The 19,199-nt window shown below is 44.6% G+C and overlaps 3 protein-coding genes across 9 annotated transcripts in view; 2 read left to right on the forward strand and 1 right to left on the reverse strand.

Moving 5' to 3' along the window:
* Usp28 (ubiquitin specific peptidase 28) overlaps positions 1-2,367 on the forward strand; it is a 57,748-nt gene extending 55,381 nt beyond the window's left edge. For all 7 annotated transcript variants that reach the window (XM_029481581.1, XM_029481583.1, XM_021172213.2 and 4 more), the window contains one exon: positions 1,232-2,367. In XM_029481581.1, coding sequence (XP_029337441.1) covers positions 1,232-1,407 — 176 coding nt within the window. In that variant the 3' untranslated portion in view covers positions 1,408-2,367. The remainder of the gene's footprint in view (positions 1-1,231) is intronic.
* A 4,876-nt stretch (positions 2,368-7,243) lies between these two features.
* On the reverse strand, positions 7,244-7,936 carry Cldn25 (claudin 25). The gene has a single exon (XM_021171187.1). It carries the CDS (start codon positions 7,934-7,936, stop codon positions 7,244-7,246), a length of 693 nt encoding a protein of 230 aa, XP_021026846.1.
* A 7,374-nt stretch (positions 7,937-15,310) lies between these two features.
* The window catches only part of Zw10 (zw10 kinetochore protein), a 23,751-nt gene continuing 19,862 nt past the window's right edge, over positions 15,311-19,199 (forward strand). Inside the window, exons 1-2 of the mRNA XM_021173187.2 lie at positions 15,311-15,503; positions 17,326-17,460. Coding sequence (XP_021028846.1) covers positions 15,399-15,503; positions 17,326-17,460 — 240 coding nt within the window. The 5' untranslated portion in view covers positions 15,311-15,398. The remainder of the gene's footprint in view (positions 15,504-17,325; positions 17,461-19,199) is intronic.

Consider the following 19,199-nt stretch of genomic DNA (forward strand, 5'->3'; position numbering starts at 1 on the left):
TTTATTTATTATATGTAAGTACACTGTAGCTGTCTTCAGACACTCCAGAAGAGGGCGCCAGATCTTGTTACGGATGGTTATGAGCCACCATGTGGTTGCTGGGATTTGAACTCTGGACCTTCGGAAGAGCAGTCGGGTGCTCTTACCCACTGAGCCATCTCACCAGCCCAGCACACACCTTTAATCCCATCACTTGGGAGGCTCTCCGAGCCAGCTCCTTGTTCTCAGCCAAGAGGCTTGATACACCCCAGGTGCACACATAGCAAAATGGATATAGATTTTAAAACATCATAGAGAAATTTTCTGTTTATAAATAACAAATTTGCATGATTGTGAGATAGGTTGCTTTCTTTTCATAAAAGGTTAAATCTTCGATAAATGTCTGATACTTCGGAATTTGGAACATCTGAAAAACAGGGTTTCTCAGACTTGATTGATATTTTAATTCTATGAATATCAATGATGAGCATACCATGTCACATAAATACATAGTTTCAAATGCTAGAGATACATTGAGGGACATTTTAGAAATGATTGAAATTCAGAGCTAATCACAAAGTTCACTTAATGCCCTTTTATAAAATAATGAAACAAAAATCAGCAACCCAAATAGCAGTTTTTAAAAACCAAACCCCTTATTACAATTCACTCCACAGGTACACTGTTTTGATGCTCATGTGCATCAGATAATGGTGAGAAAGTGTTTAAAAAGCTTTTCTAGCCAGGCAGTGGTGGCGCATGCCTTTAATTCCAGCACTTGGGAGGCAGAGGCAGGCAGATTTCTGAGTTTGAGGCCAGCCTGGTCTACAGTATAAGTTCCAGGACAGCCAGGGCTACACAGAGAAGCCCACCCAAAAAATCTTTTCTGTAGTTAGTAATGTTTCTATAAGAAAGGAAAACTTGGCACTGTTTGACAGTGACTTCATGTATATTGTGTGTTTTGAACCAAGACTGCAGTGGTGTCATGGTTATATGTTTGCTTTTGAGTGGGTACCCTTTACTGCTGCCATGACAAACTCTTTCCCCAACATACACAGACATGGACATAGACTGAGTTATGCAGCCCTATGTGGGCTTCTTGCCTAGTGTGGGAGGGTGAGTTGCAAAGGCATCTTCCTCTTAGCTGCAGCAGGATGCCTGCTGTTGTGTTGAATGTTGGCCCCTGAAGGCCCTCCGGGATGGCTTTAGTCTCCTTTAGCTGTGTGTATGACAGTCCATTTTCCCTCTACAGAGAATCTGCAGCTGTGCTTAGGAGAGTTCCTACCCAGGCTTCTAGATCCTTCTGCAGAAATCATCGTCCTAAAGGAGCCTCCAACTATTCGACCGAATTCCCCCTATGATCTTTGCAACCGGTTTGCAGCTGTCATGGAGTCCATTCAAGGAGTTTCAACAGTAACAGTGAAATAAGCCGCTCATGGACAGTCAAGACTCAGTCTGGTCTCCGGTCCCCTGTCTGTTATGTGGCAGTCTGTTGTGGCAGATTCCCCTGGACAGAGGGATTGGGTGTGTGAGCAAGATTCAGACCCTCACCCCTCTCGTGATGTGTGTTTAAGGAATTAAGGATAAAGTTGCACATTTTAGGTACAGAATCACGAGAGCTTATTTCACTGAAGAAGGCAGGAGCCAGTGCATTAAGGTTTTGAATTATCCTGGAAGACCTGAACTGCCTTTGTAAATCTCCCATAATACTTGGGTTTGTCTAAGCCTCGTGCCACTTTTAAATTACCCTTCAGGCACCAGTCTTTGACAACAGAAGGGTGACTCATCAGAACTGAGCCAGAGGAGCAGTTTCTAGTTATTTTGTCAAGTTCAGGTGACATTTAAAAGTCCTCAGCTACCAGAGATTGGTAGTAGGGGTCTTGCCTGGCTCTTGCCAGTGATGAAAGAGGTGCTGGTGAGCCCTTCCTTCCACACAAGGCTGCGCCATGAAGCCGCCAAGGGAAAGCTGCATCTCCTTTTGGTCTGTTTATACTTTAGATAAACCAGAAAACCTCACATTCAGTCTTGAGTGAAAGAAAAGAAAGCATCCTGGGCTTCCAGCCCACTGCTGGTGTGACGGACGCCACACAAGGAACACTTAATAGTTAATAATCATCAGAAGCAGGTGTCTAAGGCTACCTGGCCTAAGAGAATTTTGATTCTCTCTCTCTCTCCCTTTTTTTTTTTTAAAGAAAATAAGGGATGTGAATTTGTATAAAATAACATCTGTGTATATGTAGAAAGAAGCTGCTTTTTAAAGAAGTTCTAATTGGAAACTCATGTTTTAACCAAATTTTAAGGATTAATGGAGCAATCATGGGAGGGAAGAACACAGTACAACTATGCAGATTTTATAAATGTGCAATAAAAGTATTTGTTTTACCTTTGGTATGTAGCATGACCCTTTTTGAAATACACGTTTTCTATTTTGGAAATGAGTGGACTTCGCATTTATATTTTAGCCTTTCTATTTAAAAGGGTCAGGGGAGAAAATGAAAAGATGAGCAACTCTCTCTCTTCCTCCTGACTTTTTCCAAAGGTTTGTTTTTATTTATGTGAACATGTATGTGTATGTAATGTATGCAAGTGCCCAAAGAGGACAGAAGATGGGATTGGAGTCCCCAGAGCTGCTGGAGTCTTGAGCCACCTGTTGTGTGCTAGGAACCAAACTCCACTTAGCACAGCGGTTCTTAGCCTGTGAGTTAATGCCTTTGGGTGGTCAAATGGCCCTTTCACGAGACTCACCTAAGACCATCAGAAAACACATATTTACATTATGATTTATAACAGTAACAAAATTAGAGTTATGCTCCTAACCACTCAGCCCTGTCTTTGCTCTGTCTGTATTAGGGTTCTCTAGAGTCACAGAACTTATGGGTAGTCTCTATATAGTAAGGGAATTTGTTGATGACTTACAGTCTGCAATCCAACTCCCAACAGTGGTCAGCAGCAGCTGTGAATGGAAGTCCAAGGATCTAGCAGAGGCAGGTTTATCCCTTGAGTTCCATGGCAGCCAGGGCCACATGGAAACCCTGTCTCAACAAAATCCAACCAACCAACCCAACACCTATTAGTTAAAACTAAAAGGAAACTTGGTGATTTGGCTTCGTGTTGAAGCATTTGCCTGACAGGCTCAGGGTCCTGTGTTCAAGCCCCAGCACTTCAAATCATTAGCAGGGTAGGGGGAAGTTACCCTACGAATCTCTAGAAAAGTAGCTACATGAAAGACATTGATGCAATTAGAAAGGGCTCCACATAAGACACCCCCTTTCAGACTTTCAAGCCTTTACTGTCTTTTTGGCTAGAGTAGATGTAGATGTTCTAAAAGATCAGCTTTCCGGGTCCTGAGGCCACCCTGGCTCTGCAGTTGCTAAAAGTGCTTACTTCATATGCATAGGACAGTCAGAATTCCATCCCCAGCAGCATAAATCTGGCATGTCTGATGCCTGAAATCTCAACAGTGGAGGTGGAGCCAGGAGGCTCGTAAGCTCAGTGCCATGCTCAGCTTCGTAGAGGGTTCCAAAGCAGCGCTCTAGACAGGAAACATGGATTCTCATCTTTCTGAGCAAAATTACAAAGTCTTTTTTTTGGGGGGGGGGCTATCCTACTGGGGATTGACTAGGGACTCAGCAATATCAGACAGGCTGTCAGAAATACATCCCTAAGCCAAAAAATGTTTCCAATTAGATCAACTTAGAAGCCTGTGAGAAAAGTCCTTAAAGACTTTAAGTTGGGACCTGGAGAGATGGCTCAGTGGTTAAGAGCACTGACTGCTCTTCCAGACGTCCTGAGTTCAATTATGAGCAACAACATGGTGACTCACAGCCATCTGTAATGGGATCTGATGCCTTCTTGCGGTGTGTCTAAAGACAGCAACAGTGTACTCACATAAAATAGATAAATCTAAAAAAAATATTAATGTAAAGAGGTAAGTAATTCTGTTTTCAACCCTCACTTGGTCTTCAAAACAACAGGTGAGTAAAAATTGGCGATTTAGGTGAATGGTGTCTCAGTGGATGCCAGCCTTTCACTACATGTCAAGTAGCAGCCCGGTACCAGCCGTGCCCCGTGTCCTGCACAAGGAGAGTTGGGAAGACAGGATGCTCTCCTAACAGTGCTCTAGCTTGTGCCCATTTCTCTGCAGGCCAATGCCATCAATACCTGTGAACATGGGATTGAGATGAGGGGATAAAGAGCCCCCCCGCAGGCACGAGTGAGCCAGGTGCCTGCAAAAACCCTGATGAGGCTAACCCGTGCAGAGGAGGATTTTCTGGGTCTGGGTGCGGCCTGTGTGGTGAAGCAGAAGATGAGGTTCAGGAGAGCATCCGTAAGGTCAGAGCTTCACTTAGCTACTTACTGCCTCAGGTGCGGGCTGCTTCAGTTCCCCCTCGCTATCAAAGGGAGCAGTTAGACTCTTCTGCTCTGAAAACCCTTTCAAGATCTTCCATAAACCTCTCGAACTGAGCCCCAGGCAAGATGCTGCTTCAGTCGGAGGGCTTGAGTTCTCTGTCCTGTATGATGCTGAGAAAGGCAACAGCATCTTTACAAAGGCCCTGAAGGTGCTGCCAGGTCTAATTCCATCCTACATCATCAGCCTTGTCCTCCTCTTCTTCGCCTGGAACTCCATCCACCGTACCTATGCAACAGCAGGTGCCCAGCTGTGACTCTGAGGACTTCACTTCCTTTGTATCATCTTGAATTGTGTGGTGGTGCGTTGATTGGGGTGGTTTTGCTTATGTCTGTGTTCTTGGTCTGAATGAGGACCGTGGGTACAATGTGTCTTGGTTTTTGCTTGGTTCCCAGCACAACATGTGCTTATGCTTCCCAGCATTCCCAGTGCTTATGAATATTTGTTAAATGGGCCAATAAACAACTGGATGGGTGAGTGATGGCCCCATGAAGCAGGCACTCTACAGACCGGGAATCCTTGGATATTTGAGCCTCGCTTTTTATTGACACTTGGCCCACCAAACCTATTGAAAAAGTCTGGTTAGCTGGAAAAAAACCAAAACAAAACAAAACAAAAAACCCAGTCATCAGAAATAGTCTTATGATTGACCAGAGAAGAACAAAATAAGCTTTGGTGCACACAAAATAATCAGAGGATTATTTTCACCCTGATATTTGGCTACGTATGTTTGTGTTTGTCACAGATGAGTGCACATTGAAGAAAGGAGCTTTTCCAGAGAAACTCAACTCCCAGTGGCCCAGCTTTCAACAGGAAGGGGAAAGTTGTTGAGAAGTTGTAGTCTATTTCCTTGGCCAGGAGTGTGTTCTCTCTTTTCCTTCGAAGACAAAGTCTCTGTAGCCCTGACTAGCCTTGAACTGACTGAGACTCACCTGCCTCTCCCGGAGTGTTGGTGCAAAGTATGCACCACTACCCCTAATTCTTTTTTAAACATTTTTTTTGTTAATTTCATTACTGTTGTGCATTATGGTGTTGGAGGAGTGCTACATGCATACAGTGCACATGCACGGGCTAGAGGACAGTTTTGTGGAGTCAGTTCTCTGTTACCATTGTCTGGGTTCTGGGGCTCAAACTCAGGTCATCAATTTGGTGGCAAGTGTCTTGAGTCACTGAACATCTTGTTAGCCTGGGAAAATGGCTTTTTGCAAAAGGATGCTGGTTTGGGCTGCTTTGGCAAATATGTTTATTCTATAGCGTTGGAAATCATGACATGCTAGGTAGATGCTCCAACCACTGAACCTCCCCAGCCCTAAATAATAAAATAACAATAAAGTTCCCCTCTCCCTACTCCACCTCCTCTGTGTATCTGTCTCTGTCTGTCCCCCTTACTCCCCTCCTCTTTCTGTTTGACAAGGTTTTATGTGGCCTGGGCTGGCCTTGAACTTCTGATCCTCTTGCCCCTACCTCCCAAGTACTAGGATCACAAGCATGTACCACCACACCTGCTGTTATGTAGTGTTGGGAATGGAATCCAGGACTTTGTACATGATAAGCAAGCGTGCTGAAATCCTCCGTAATAAAACATTTATAATAGGCTTTTTTTTTTTTTTTTTTTTTTTTGCATGTGGTAACAGACATTTTGGATGGTTAACAGGCACAACTGTCCTTGAGTAACCAGCTTGTCCCAGGGTAGTTTAATTTGCTAGTTTTAGTAGTCAAAGTACAGAGTCCTGGACAAATCAAAAAGGTTAGGGACCTTACTATTCACAGAGACCATTACCTTCAGGAAGAAACATAGGACCATTCACAGTCTCATGATGCAGCAGAAACAGATCAGTGCCCTTCTAGAACACTGGAGACCTAACAACAGCAGAGACTTGTGGTTCAAATCTCAACACCTGAAGAGTCCATGCTAGAGCCTATTGTGGACCAATAACTACTTTTCCTTTGCCAACACATCAACATTTCTAGCTAGGCATACAATGCCTCTTCACACCAGATTATTTCTGGTGACTCCAATTCCTTCTTCTTCTTTTTGAGACAGGGTTTCTCTGTGTAGCCCTGGCTGTCCTAGAACTCACTCTGTAGACCAGGCTGGCCTCGAACTCAGAAATCCGCCTGCCTCTGCTTCCCAAGTGCTGGGATTAAAGACATGTGCTACCACTGCCCGGTGACTCCAACTTCTTAAAACATCTTCCTTGCCGGGCGGTGGTGGCGCACGCCTTTAATCCTAGCACTTGGGAGGCAGAGGCAGGCGGATTTCTGAGTTCGAGGTCAGCCTGGTCTACAGAGTGAGTTCCAGGACAGCCACAGCCAGGGCTACACAGAGAAACCCTGTCTCGAAAAAACATAAAAAAGAAAACCTTCCTTAATAATAAAGTGATTAAGTATTTAAATAATACTGAGGGGTTATTATTATTATTTCAACAAAGTAACCTAGGCTGGCTTTGAATTTAGGGCAGTTCTCTTGGCTCAGCTTCCTGAGTTATTGGCATTACAAGTGAGAGCCATGATCTCCCCACCCTCGAAGCTTGAGACAGGATCCCAACATGCAGGCAAGGTTGGCTTTAAACTCTCAGTTCTATCAGCTTCTGTGTGTTGAAATTGTAAGCATGAAGCATTACCTTCAACTGGAAGGATTTCTATATAAATAAAATTTCAAATGAGATAAACATGTTTGTAAGACACTGTCCTGACTTTTAATTCTCAACTGAAGTTCTCAGATCACCAAGATAATCAAACCTTTGCCAAATATGATAGTGACCGCTCCTTTCCAACAGAACTATGAAGGGCCAGGAAGAGAAAGGAGCCTACTGACATTCCTTTATTATAGAGATTCCTAGGCAGACTGTAGCTCTAGATGACCTGGTTCACCGGTCTTGGTGTGAGGCGGAAGGAACCATCAAATTCTTCCTCTACTGGAGCACAGGCTGGTGGGGCTGTGGCATCAGCCATCCAGGAAGAAGATCCATCTTCATTTTCCAGGCAAGCAGAAAAGATGAGGAGGAGTCCACCCACAGCTAGGAAAAGCCCAGCAGCCCAGCCCAGGAACAAGGCGTCTCCAAACTCCCACCGGGGCACAATCTCAGGGATGCTGTCATCCCAGAAGTCTTGAAATGTGGCATAGGCCACCCAGGAGACTGGAAAGAGGGTGGTGGCTGAAGCTGATGCTTCCAGAGTCCCTCCCAGGAGGCACAGCCGAGTCTTGAAAACTCCTCCAGGCCTGTGAAACCGGAAGCATTCCAACCCGCAGCCAGACAGCAGAAGTCCCAATAGTCCCAGCCCATGGGAAGCCACCATGAGAATTCGGGCTACCTGTAGCTCTTGGGGCAGAGACAAAAACGACTCGAAGGCTTTGCATACAGTGCCAGCTTCCTCCTGATTCACGCATGCCTCCCAGAGTCCCGAGATCCAGGTTTCCATTTCATTCAGATCCAGATTGAGAGTCTTCCACTGGGGAAGAACGGTGGTGACACAGGAGCACACCCAGCCAAGGACAGAGAGGAGCAGACCTCCAAGCTGGACTCTCCCACGGAAGCTACAGGCCATGGTCGTGCCCTCTGCAGGAGGGGATAATGAACTCAGGGACTGGTCAGCTGGGGTGACTTTCTGGGAAGTTAGAGTGGATGGAAGTTGCAGAAAACTGTGGTGTTAATTTTCAATGCAACAGCTGAGACAGGTGTTAGGAATTTGGCAGTGTTTGGGCCTAGGGGTGTGGCCAAGATCAGATGTGGGGGTGGATTCTGAAGGAGGGTCCCATGAGCGAGTTCGATAGCTAGAGTAAGCTGTCACTGTGCTTGATAAATGCATTCATAAAGCCAAAAGTCACTCTTTGACTCTGAGGTTACAAAATTGGTATTCTGGAAATACACCTTGGCATGATCTTTCCCAAGGACATTTTCATACTTTTAAATATATGGGACAAGTGAAAACACTCAGTGGATAAAGGTGCTTGCAGCCAAGTGAGACAACCTGAGTTCAAGACCAAGGTCTCACATTGTAGAAGGAGAGAACTGACTTGTATACATGTGCTCATACATCTGAATAAATGTGACTAAATATTTAAAATATGTATAGACTTTGTGACCCAGAACTTATCTAGAGGGATTTTATCTATGTTCTAGGTAACTATATCGAAAGATTTATTTTAAACATCCATTGAAGCTTGTTAATAGTTATATATCCTGGTTAGGAGAAGTGATGTTGAGGCCGGAGAGACGACTCAGCAATTAAGAGCACCGGCTCCTCTCCCAAAGGGCCTGAATTCAGTTTCCAGCACCTACATAGGGGCAACCAACCATGTCCAGCTCAAAGTTCCAGGGGATCCCAACATTCATTCCTCTGGCCTCTGTAGGCACCAGGCATACGCATGGTGCACAGACACGCACATATGCAGAAGAACTTTAAGTGATGTAGGGGCTTGGGAACTTAGCTAGGTAGAATGCTTTGGAGTACAGGTCCCTAGGACCACATAAAAGGGTGTGGTTGCATCACCTCTAATCTTAGCACTCTGGAGGCAGAGACCTGAGGTTTAGAAGATCAAGGTCATTCTTACATAGTGCAAGTTCACTACATGAAACCCTCACTTTTTTTAAAGAGGTGACTTTTGTAGAAGGAAAAAACTTCTGAAAGACTTATGTGTGTGTGTGTTGCCTGATTATGCATGGATGGATGCATGGATGCATGTATGCACCCAGGTAGGCAGTAGGTCGTTGAGTCCCCTGGAACTTAATTTATGCGTGGTTGGAGTTGCCATGTGGGTGCTGTAAATCAAACCTGGGTCCTGTGCAGGAACAAGTGTTCCTCGCTGCTGAGCCAGCTCTTTAGCCTGTAGAAGATATTTTCAGGGCATAAAGTGGGGGTGGGGAAGGAGCTGCTCTGTCACATAGCAGACAAGAAGCAGAGTGGAACCTGAAGTCCTTCCCTGAGAAAGCAGGTGATCACGTGATGCAGAGCATAGAGAATACCATTTCATTCTCTTTGAAAGCTCTCTCTTAGGGCTGGAGGGATGGCTCAGAGGTTAGGTGACCGACTGGCTGCTCTTTTGGAGAACCAGGATTTGAGTCTCACCGACATGGCAGTTCACAACTGTTTATCACTCCAGTTCCAGGGGATCGGACACCCTCTTTTGGTCTCCTTGAGCACCAGGCATGCAAGTGGTATACAGACATATACTCAAGGAAAGTACCCAGACTGTTGGCTTCAGAGTGGAGGCTGGTATGAAAGATTAAAAGATGAGAGCCTCACGTGCTCAGACAGGACACGTGGTAAGGCAAGACCCCAGAAGGACTTGTGATGTTTGTCAGGAGTATAAATAGGATTCAATGGACAGCAATGGAGGCTTGAGGCTTGCTTATAGAGCTAGCTGTGTAAACCTTCGTAGTTTTGCATCTTAGCTGATCTTTGCTTCATTGAGAGAGGCACAGCAGAGAACTTTTCCTAAGGTGTTCCTGTTGGCCCTGGTCTCTTCCGCTGATTTGTGCTGATTCAATTCAACTGAGGCCTGGCTAGTTCCTGCTAGGTCGTGCCACCGCTGCTGCTGTCCAGACACTACTGAACTGGACTGCTGGTGTGTCCTTCAAGTGTTTGCGAGTGGGCAAAGCTGCCACTGCTGACATGTGAACTGAACTGCTGATTTCCTGACAATGCAGGTGGGAGTTGCCCCAAAGAACCTTTTTCAACAGGTCCACTTCCCCCATATCCTTTGTTTTCTACTACCTCTGGTGGGTGGTGGGCTAGGGGGAGGTTAAGTGTCTTAAGAACCATCATTAGAAGTAGGCTTTGAAAAAAATTAAAGTTACAATACCTGGCTTCAAGGTCCCTAATTCATTCTCCTAGACATTAGGTTCAGAACTCAGAGTGAGATGGGGACAAAGGAATGGATCAGATGCATGTAGTTATTAGGGCATAGCAGGGAATTGGTTATATATTTACAACTTATGCACCTTGGTTTAGATAACAGCAATTTGTATGTTCTTTACCAATTAACAGACAATTTAGAAAATGTTTGGAGAAGTGGGATAGGAGTTTGTTCCTAGATTAGGAACAAGAACTTGTTTGACCCTGCCAGCAAGATGTCCTTGAGAGGGCTGGACTCAGACAACTGTCTCCTTACAAGCTGTCCCTGAGATGTCTGAACCCAGGCGATTGTTTACAACAGAAGCTGTTCAGCTATAGAGAAGTCCCCAGCCTCCCTAGGGCCTGGGACCTTGAATTTATTTTCTGAAAACAAAATGGTAGTACTTAGATTAAGTTTCTTTTGCTCGGTCCCAACAACACATTGTAAAATAATTTTTAACCCCTTCCATGTCCGAGTTTTGTTTTAAACAAAATGTTACTTTGTTGTTATATTAATGTTAGGTTTGTGTTGGTTTTTAATTTTCTTACTCATTTCTTTGCACGTTAGATAAGTTTGTCATTTGATATTTTGTGATCAGAAAGCCCATTCATTTTAAGATTACTATTCCTCAATCCGAGTGAATTTTCCTACCGCCTGGCCTAGACTCAGACCATCGCTGGAGAGACGTGCTCCCTCTGCTGGTCCTCTGCTGATCCAAAGTCAGCTGCAAGTAGCTGTCAATCATACCAGCTTCCGTTCTGTCTGTTGCTGCTTCTAAGCCACAGGATCTGATGGGAGAGGAAGTGCTTTGCACTTTCTGATCATGGCGAAATGCCAGGCTTTGACTTCGGCGCTTAGCACTGAATTTTTATTCTGACACTGTGTGGAGCACTTTAGAGAAATTACCAAGGTCTCCTGGCTGGTAGGGGACAGAAGTAACCTCAAGTTAAATGACTTGGACTTGACCACTTCAGGTTCTTGTCCCCAGCCACAGCATTGACCCAGCATGTGGCTAAGAGCTTGTCTTTATGGCAGAACACAAGAAACCTGGGATTTATTGCACTAGAGTCATAAAGGTCTGGCCAGTGTGTTCTCTTTTCATGCTTTTGGGTGTGTGTGTGTAGCCTGTGCATACATGTACATGTGTATGTGTGTAGAGGCCAGAAGTCGATGTCCCATGTTGTCTTCTATTATTCATCATCTTACTTATTTAATTAATTTACTTATTTATAAAGGACACCATTATATCAGGTACATCTGATAGAGGGTTAGGTGTATAAAATATATAAAGAACCAGAAAAACTTGGCATCAAGAAAGCAAAGTTAGGGCTGGAGAGATGGCTCAGCAGTTAAGAGCTCTTCTGAAGGTCCTGAGTTCAAATCCCAGCAACCACATGGTGGCTCACAACCATCTGTAATGAGATCTGACACCCTCTTCTGGTGTGTCTGGAGATAGCGACAGTGTACTTACATATAATAATAAATAAATCTTTTTTTAAAAAAATAAAAGAAAGTAAAGTTAAAAATGGCAATCAGAACTAAGTAGAGAGTTCTCAAAAGGTGAAACAGAAATGGCCAAGAAACATTTACAGAAATGTTTATCTTGGTGGTGGTGGCGTACACCTTTAATCCCAGTAGTCAGGAGGCAGAGCCAGGTGGATTTCTCTGAGTTCATGGCTATCCTAGTCTACAGAGTGAGTTCCAGAACAGCCAGACTTACAAAGAGGAACTGTCTTGAAAAACAAAACAAACAAACAAAAAGATAAAAATAAAAAATTAATATTCTTAGTTATCAGGGAAATGTAAATCAAAACTATCCTTTTTGTTTTTTGTTTTTTGGCTGGGGGAAACATAATCTCATTATGTAGCCCTTGGCTGGCTTGGAACTCTTCATATAATCCAGGCTGGCCACAAACCATAGAGATCAAGCCTCTGCCTGCCACCAAGCCTGCCTATTTATTTATGTGTATGAGTAGAGTGTCCACAGAACAAGAAGGGAACATCCGATCCCCTGGGGCTGGAGTTGCACACACACAGTTGTAAGCTACAATGTGAGTGCTGGGAATTGAACGTAGGTTCTCTGGAAGAGCAGTCAGTGCCTTAACTGCTGAGTCATTTCTCCCGCCCAGGATTTCCCGGGTCTTTGCATTTTCCTAAGAAATAATTAAGCATTGGGGCTCATTATTTGTTTGTTTGTTTGTTTTGGTTTTTTGAGACAGGGTTTCTCTGTGTATCCCTGGCTGTCCTGGAACTCACTTTGTAGACCAGGCTGGCCTTGAACTCAGAAATCCGCCTGCCTCTGCCTCCCAAGTGCTGGGATTAAAGGCGTGTGCCACCACGCCCGGCGGGGCTCATTATTTGTATTATGAGCTCCCTCCAAAAGCAAAATCACAAAATTATTTGTAATTTTGTAATTTCCCCTAATGAATCTTCCCCACTGTCTTTTCCATCCCTTGCTTACTTTGAAAATAACGACTGTGTTGTTTTGTGATCATGAATTCATATGACAGGGGCTCCAGTCCTAGTACAGAACTTGCCACATAGTATTCCTCAGTGAAGGCACAGGGCAGGTTTTCAGAAATGTCATCTGTGGTTTCTTTTTTGTCATTGGGCATTTATGGTTTGCAACATTTCAAGTATTTAAAGTAAGGCTGAGAGGACTCCACTCAAAGCTGCTTTCCAAGGACAGTCTGGCCACCTTAGAGCACATGCTTTCTCAACCCAAGGTTCTTTCTCTTCCCCCATGGAACAGGAACTACCTGCCCTATGCGCTTGATTGGTTTAGGGACACAATGTTGCAAAGGACCTTGGGAGTCGGATCTAATTAAGGTCCTCTCTCATAAGACACCTTTTAAAGAATGAAAGTTGCTTTAATCAAAGCAGTACATGTTTTTTTTTTTTTTTTTTTGGTTTTTCGAGACAGGGTTTCTCTGGATAGCCCGGCTGTCCTGGAACTCACTTTGTAGACCAGGCTGGCCTCGAACTCAGAAATCCGCCTGCCTCTGCTTCCCGAGTGCTGGGATTAAAGGTGTGTGCCACCATGTCCGGCAGCAGTACATGTTTATTGCAGAACAACAGAAAGCAGAGAAAAAGGACACGAGAAAACAGCGTAAGCCATTAAAGTCCACCCAGAGGACACCACACACACACACACACACATCATATACCACACATACCACACACACACACACTTTAGTTTTTGAGACAAGGTCTTTGTAGCCCTGCAGGCTTGGCACTCACTAGTAGATCAGGCTCACCTCAAACTCAGATATTCGCCTGTCTTTGCCTCCTCAGTGCTGAAAGCTTGAATTCAAAGTTGTGTGTGACCATGTATGGCCTGCACCTCTATTTTAATTTCTTAGAAAAAAGAATCATACTATACTGTGTGAATATCTCCAAGTATGCAATACATACCAATAATGAGACAATTTTATTATTTTTAGTAATTCTTTTATATGTATGTGTCTCAATGTATATGTGTGCATCATATATGTACAGGAACCCTTAGAGGTCAAATGAAGACATTGGATTCCCTCGAATTGAAATTACAGGTGTTTTTGAGCTGCCTCACATAGGACTGGAACCCGGGTCCTCCACAAGGCTAGTTCTCTTAACTACCAAGTCATCTCTCAGTTAAAGAATGTTAAAGGTCAGAAAAGGTCAAGCTCTCAGTGCAAGAATTTTCCCTGCCATCACCAATAAACAAGGACAAAGGGTAAATTAGCAAGAGAAAAGATGACATTTGTATAAACATCTTGTTTGTTGGTTTTATTGCCTGCTCCCAGAAGGAAGTTGGAGACAGATAACATCTGTTCTAAATCCCTACTGATTGAATTACCTGTATCTGCACCCTTGTCTCTGTTAATTTTATACTCTATGGTATTGCTGCGCTAATGGCATTCCATTTGGCTTTGTAAAACACTTGCTTGCTCTGCAGGTCAAGTAACAAAAAGTGTATAAAGGGGACAAGGATGCTCTTTCAGCACGCATCTCTCCTACAAAGAGTGTCACCTTGGTAATAATGCCCAGCAGCTGTCTTTCAGGTCAGCTTGTTTTGCAAAGTGAATCAGTGATCTCATCTGCACAGAACATTCTCTTGACCTTCAATAATGAAATAGTTCTAAAAAGCTATGGCTATCTGGACATAGTGGAATAAGTGTATAATCCCTGTATGCAGGAGGCTGAGGCAGGAAGATAGCTATGAATTTGATGCCTTCCAGGACTACAGAGACCACGTCTCAAAACAGAGCCAAAAAAATCACTGGAAACTTTAAAACTAAACAACGATAAAAAGTTTTTGGTGAAATTTATTTGTAATCTCTGATAGGAAGTGATAAGAATCTTGTTTTAGGGGATGGCCTGGTGGCTAGAAGCACTCATTGCCCTTACTCAGGACCAGGACTCAATTCCCAGCATCCACATGGTGGCTCCTGCCATCTGTAAGTCCAGTTTCAGGGACTGGACTTACTTGCCTGCTTCTGACTTCCATGGATACAGCCAAAACATTCATATGTATTTTAGAAAGAAGGTTTTATAAAAGAATGCCTGTAGCACTTACAGGACTGTTACACTAAGTATAAATTTGTACCGTATCCATGTATCAATGTATTTAATGAGGCACTATTAACAAACAATATTAAAAAGGTGCAATTGTGGGGATCCTTTCACTTATGTCACTCTCTCGCACTATTCCAGAGGGCAAAATTCGGGTAGACTTAGTCAGTTGCTGCGCCCAATGAATGAATAACAAAAAAGATCGAGATGATTCTGTAAGTATCGAGCTAGATAATCTCACAGGAAAAAGTTACTGAGTATAGGGAGGGCCACAAAGGATTATTACCTGAAACATACCGCAGTTTCTAGTGAAACCTACCCAACCCAACCCAAAATACAAGAAAAAAACTGGCGGGAACAGACTGGCGTTTGAAAACCAGTAGGGAGCAGATCACGCCTGCGCACTTTGGTGCCTCCTAGACGCCGCTGAAACAGCGGACGCCTGATGGCGCGAGGCCTCCTGGGAACTGTAGTGTGACCCTCGCCTGTGCGCGAGCGCCGGGCCCCGTAGAACTCAGTTTCCCGGCAGGCCGTGCGGTGAGGCCGCTGGCGGGACCCGAGCTGCGGCGCTGGCAGCTGGGGTGACCTATCCTGTTTGTGTGGGTACGCTTCGTGGCGATGGCCTCTTTCGTGACAGAAGTCTTGGCCCACTCGGGGAGCCTGGAGAAGGAGGATCTGGGCACCAGGATCAGCCGCCTGACCCGGCGGGTGGAGGAGATCAAGGTGAGGGCGGGCCACAGGCTGCTGCCTCTGGGGAGAGCCGGGTGCGGAGCCTCCTGAGTTGGAGGCTCAGAAGTGTTGGGGGGCTGTTTGGAGCGCGGCCGCAGAGCGGTTGGAGACCAGGGCCTGGGACTTTGAGGAGGAAGGGCCGTGGCTGTTTAGTGGTGGGGAGTGGGGCCAAGTTGGGCAAAAGTGAGCCCAACTGAAGAAAGACTGAAGAAACCTGCGGAGCCGGAGGTAGGACTGGAAGCCCGGATGTCCACATAGGACAGGACAGCCACCCTATCTATCATCTCTACCCACTCCTTCATTTATAGATGGATGTAATAATTCTAGGACAGTCGCGTCGTTCTCCTCGGATTTTCTTTTAACTGGTTGAATATGTTTATAAAAGTATTACTTCACGCACGGAACTTGAGGCATGCTGAGGGCTGGTGAGGCTGGTACCGGCATGGATATGCAGCTCACAGCCATAGTTTCACTTCGTATTAGTGTTACCTGGCAAGCCACGTCTTCAGTGGCTTTCTTTGAAAATGACGTGTACCTCACTAAGTCTGGACTTGGTAGGCACTACCTAACAGCTCTTTTTCTTACTTTCTTCTTTTTTTCTTTCTTTTTTTTATAGACAGGGTTTCTCCGTGTAATAGCCCTCGCCCTGGACTCAAGCTTTGTAGAGCTGGCTGGTGTCGAACTCACAGAAATTCGGCTGCCTCTGCCTCCCGAGTGCTGAAATGGACCAAGGTCTCCATCACCCCACCCGCTCCTAACAACTTTTGATGTTAGAGTTCTTAATTTTATGTATTCATGCCACTGGCATTTCTGTAGTGTGGCTTACGGTTTTTTGTTTTTTAATGATCTAGGACAAGAACATTGCACTAGTATTTGTTTCATACATAAGCTTGAATCTTCAGTCAACTGAGAACTACTTTCTGTGCCTCAAGCAGGCATAGTCCTTGCACCTCCAGCTTTTTACCACTTTAAATGTATTCCTACACACACACACACACACACACACACACACTCACCCCTCTTCCATCTCAGTTGTAGCCTCCTGCATAAAACAAATGCCTGACTTTTCTCCTGAGTCTTCTCTTTTGTACTGGGATGCTTTGTTAACTGCTGAAGTATTACACTTCAGCTCCGTTTTTTGGTCAGTTTGGAGAATAGTATCTTTCCTACATAAAAGGAATTAGTTTATGGGTAAGCATAATTTATATCGTGCAGCGTGTTCAAGAAGATATTAAGTTGCTTTGAATTAAGTGAGATAACAAGACTCAATCCTTTATAAAAAATTTTATTTTATTCATGTGTGTATGTCTGTGGGCGCATGTGTGTGCTAGTGTGGGTGTGGAGGTCAGAGGACAGCTTGTGGGAGTCAGTTCTTTGGTTCTACAGTGTGGGTCCCAGGAATTGAACTTCGGTCATCATGCTTGGTGGCAAGCACCTTTACCATCGGAGACATCTCCCTAGCCCTCTTATCATTTGAGAAGTTTTAAAATGAAAATTTTGTAACCTGGAAGATGGAAATTAGTAAATTAAGCTATACAGATTATGTATTTCTATGTGTAATTAGGTAGATGATTAAAGTTTACTGTGAAATGTTGGACTCCATCTTTCTCATTTCCGGAGTCTGTTCTGTACAGATCTTGCCCATCCTTGGGGGTTGGGAATTGTCTTCCTACATATGACAGATGAATGGAATGTTTGTAAAGGAAACCCATGGCTGTGGGTAACTTGATAAAGTTCTAACATTGGAATAGGCTGTGTATTTTAACGAAGTTCCTGATTCATTTCATCGTCATGCACTTCCTGTCTTGTATTATAGGGTGAGGTGTGCAATATGATCAGCAAGAAGTACAGTGAGTTCCTGCCTACCATGCAGAGTGCGCAGGCCCTAGTTACCCAGGTGGACACTCTATCTAATGACATTGACCAGCTGAAATCCAGGATAGAGACTGAGGTAAGCAGAGATTGTTGTATGTATCGGGTAAATTTAGGTTTCTTAGGGGAGGCGTCACATTAATAACCTCTTGGTTTCCAAAGCTATCCTGCGAAACATTTCAGGATCCTTTCCTTGAGGTTGAACTAAATGATGGTAGGGTGACTTCAGTTCTAAATTAGAAATATTTCTCACACTCAGTCACATCACTTACTAACTCTTCTCTTAGTGAAGATAATAATGTCTTACGTTTAGATGGATTATTTTTTTAAGATTTATTTATTTTATGTATGTGAGTACACTGTAGCTGTCTTCAGACACACCAGAAGAGGACATCGGATCCCATTACAGATGGTTGTGAGCCACCATGTGGTTGCTGGGTCTTGAACTCAGGACCTTTGGAAGAGTGATAAGTGCTCTTAACTGCTGAGCCATCTCTCCAGGCTGAATGGAATTTTTTTAATTAAAGAAAGTCTCAGGACTTCAGTACTTTCATATGAAAATGCTTAGAATTTGGTCTTTCATCTCTTTCTAGTTAAAATGCTTCTTCCCTCCCCACATCCCCCCCACAAGGGTCTTTCTGTGCAACTTGGTTGCCCTGGAGTTCACCTTGTAGCCCATGCTGGCCTTGCGTTTGCCATGCTCCAGCTTCCTCATCCCCAGAAGCTAAAATTAGAGACTGGAGGCTTGTGTCACTCGGTGCAACCACCCTTTCATCTTTTAATAGCATTCTCTTAGATCTGCAGTTGGCCACAGACGTTTAAGTGTCAGAACAGTCTCTCTTGAATTCGGCTGTTTATGAAGTGGCTTGTGTTATTCACCACGGCTCTTCTGCTAAGCATGAACTTGCAGAGGACTCTCGCTCTCCCTGTCCTGCCATGCTCTGTGGCCTAGTGCTTTACATCTATGAGATGGAGACGTGGTATGCTTTAGGAGCCAAGGATAACTGAGGCTCGTCTGGTCAGTGAAACACATCTAGACCCTTGGCTCTTGATATTTCAGGCTGAGTGATTCTGTCCTATACCCTGTAGCTGCTCTTCTCCCTGGCTGTTATTCACTAGATGCCAGCCCTCTTTCAGTGTGGCAATCAAAAACTGTCTCCAGACATGGCCAGGTATTTTAGAGAAGTAAGGGAAATCACTAGAGAATGGGACCATGGGACCAGGAGAGGGAGGAGGAAGGAGAGTAGGAGTGTGTTAGCTTGGTATTGGCGAGAGAGATAGGCTTTGGATGGAGCAGAGAAACTGCAGTGTTTTGACGAGGACGGTTTTGATGGACGGGGGGAACTAAAACCTTCCTAGCAGTAAGATGTGGATTGACTGGGGTCAGGAGTTAAGACAGTGTTTGTGTCACTGTTAGAAAAAGCTTATTTGTGGGAAGGAGGAGGGAAGTCAGGTGCTTGCTCAAGTGGAGGGACTGTTTGCCAAGGTGGGAAAAATTCAACATATTTGAATCCGGTGTGAGGCACCTTCCATGCCTGGGTGTCTAGTTCCTTACTTCATGAATGAATGAAGAATGAGATACGGGGAGTGTAAAACACAGAAGGGAGAAAACGAATGATGCGTGGGCCTTGGGAGAGTGGCGTGAGAAGTGAGGTTTCCTTCAACATTAAAATTAGAATCACAAGCCGGGCGTGGTGGCGCACGCCTTTAATCCCAGCACTCTGGAGGCAGAGGCAGGCGGATTTCTGAGTTCGAGGCCAGCCTGGTCTACAAAGTGAGTTCCAGGACAGCCAGGGCTACACAGAGAAACCCTGTCTC

Source organism: Mus caroli, chromosome 9 (assembly GCF_900094665.2).
Source record: "Mus caroli chromosome 9, CAROLI_EIJ_v1.1, whole genome shotgun sequence".
Classification (NCBI taxonomy): domain Eukaryota; kingdom Metazoa; phylum Chordata; class Mammalia; order Rodentia; family Muridae; genus Mus; species Mus caroli.

Bases quoted from the DNA above. Each gene is read 5' to 3' on its own strand.
- Cldn25 (XM_021171187.1), bottom strand. From the start codon at position 7,936: ATGGCCTGTAGCTTCCGTGGGAGAGTCCAGCTTGGAGGTCTGCTCCTC.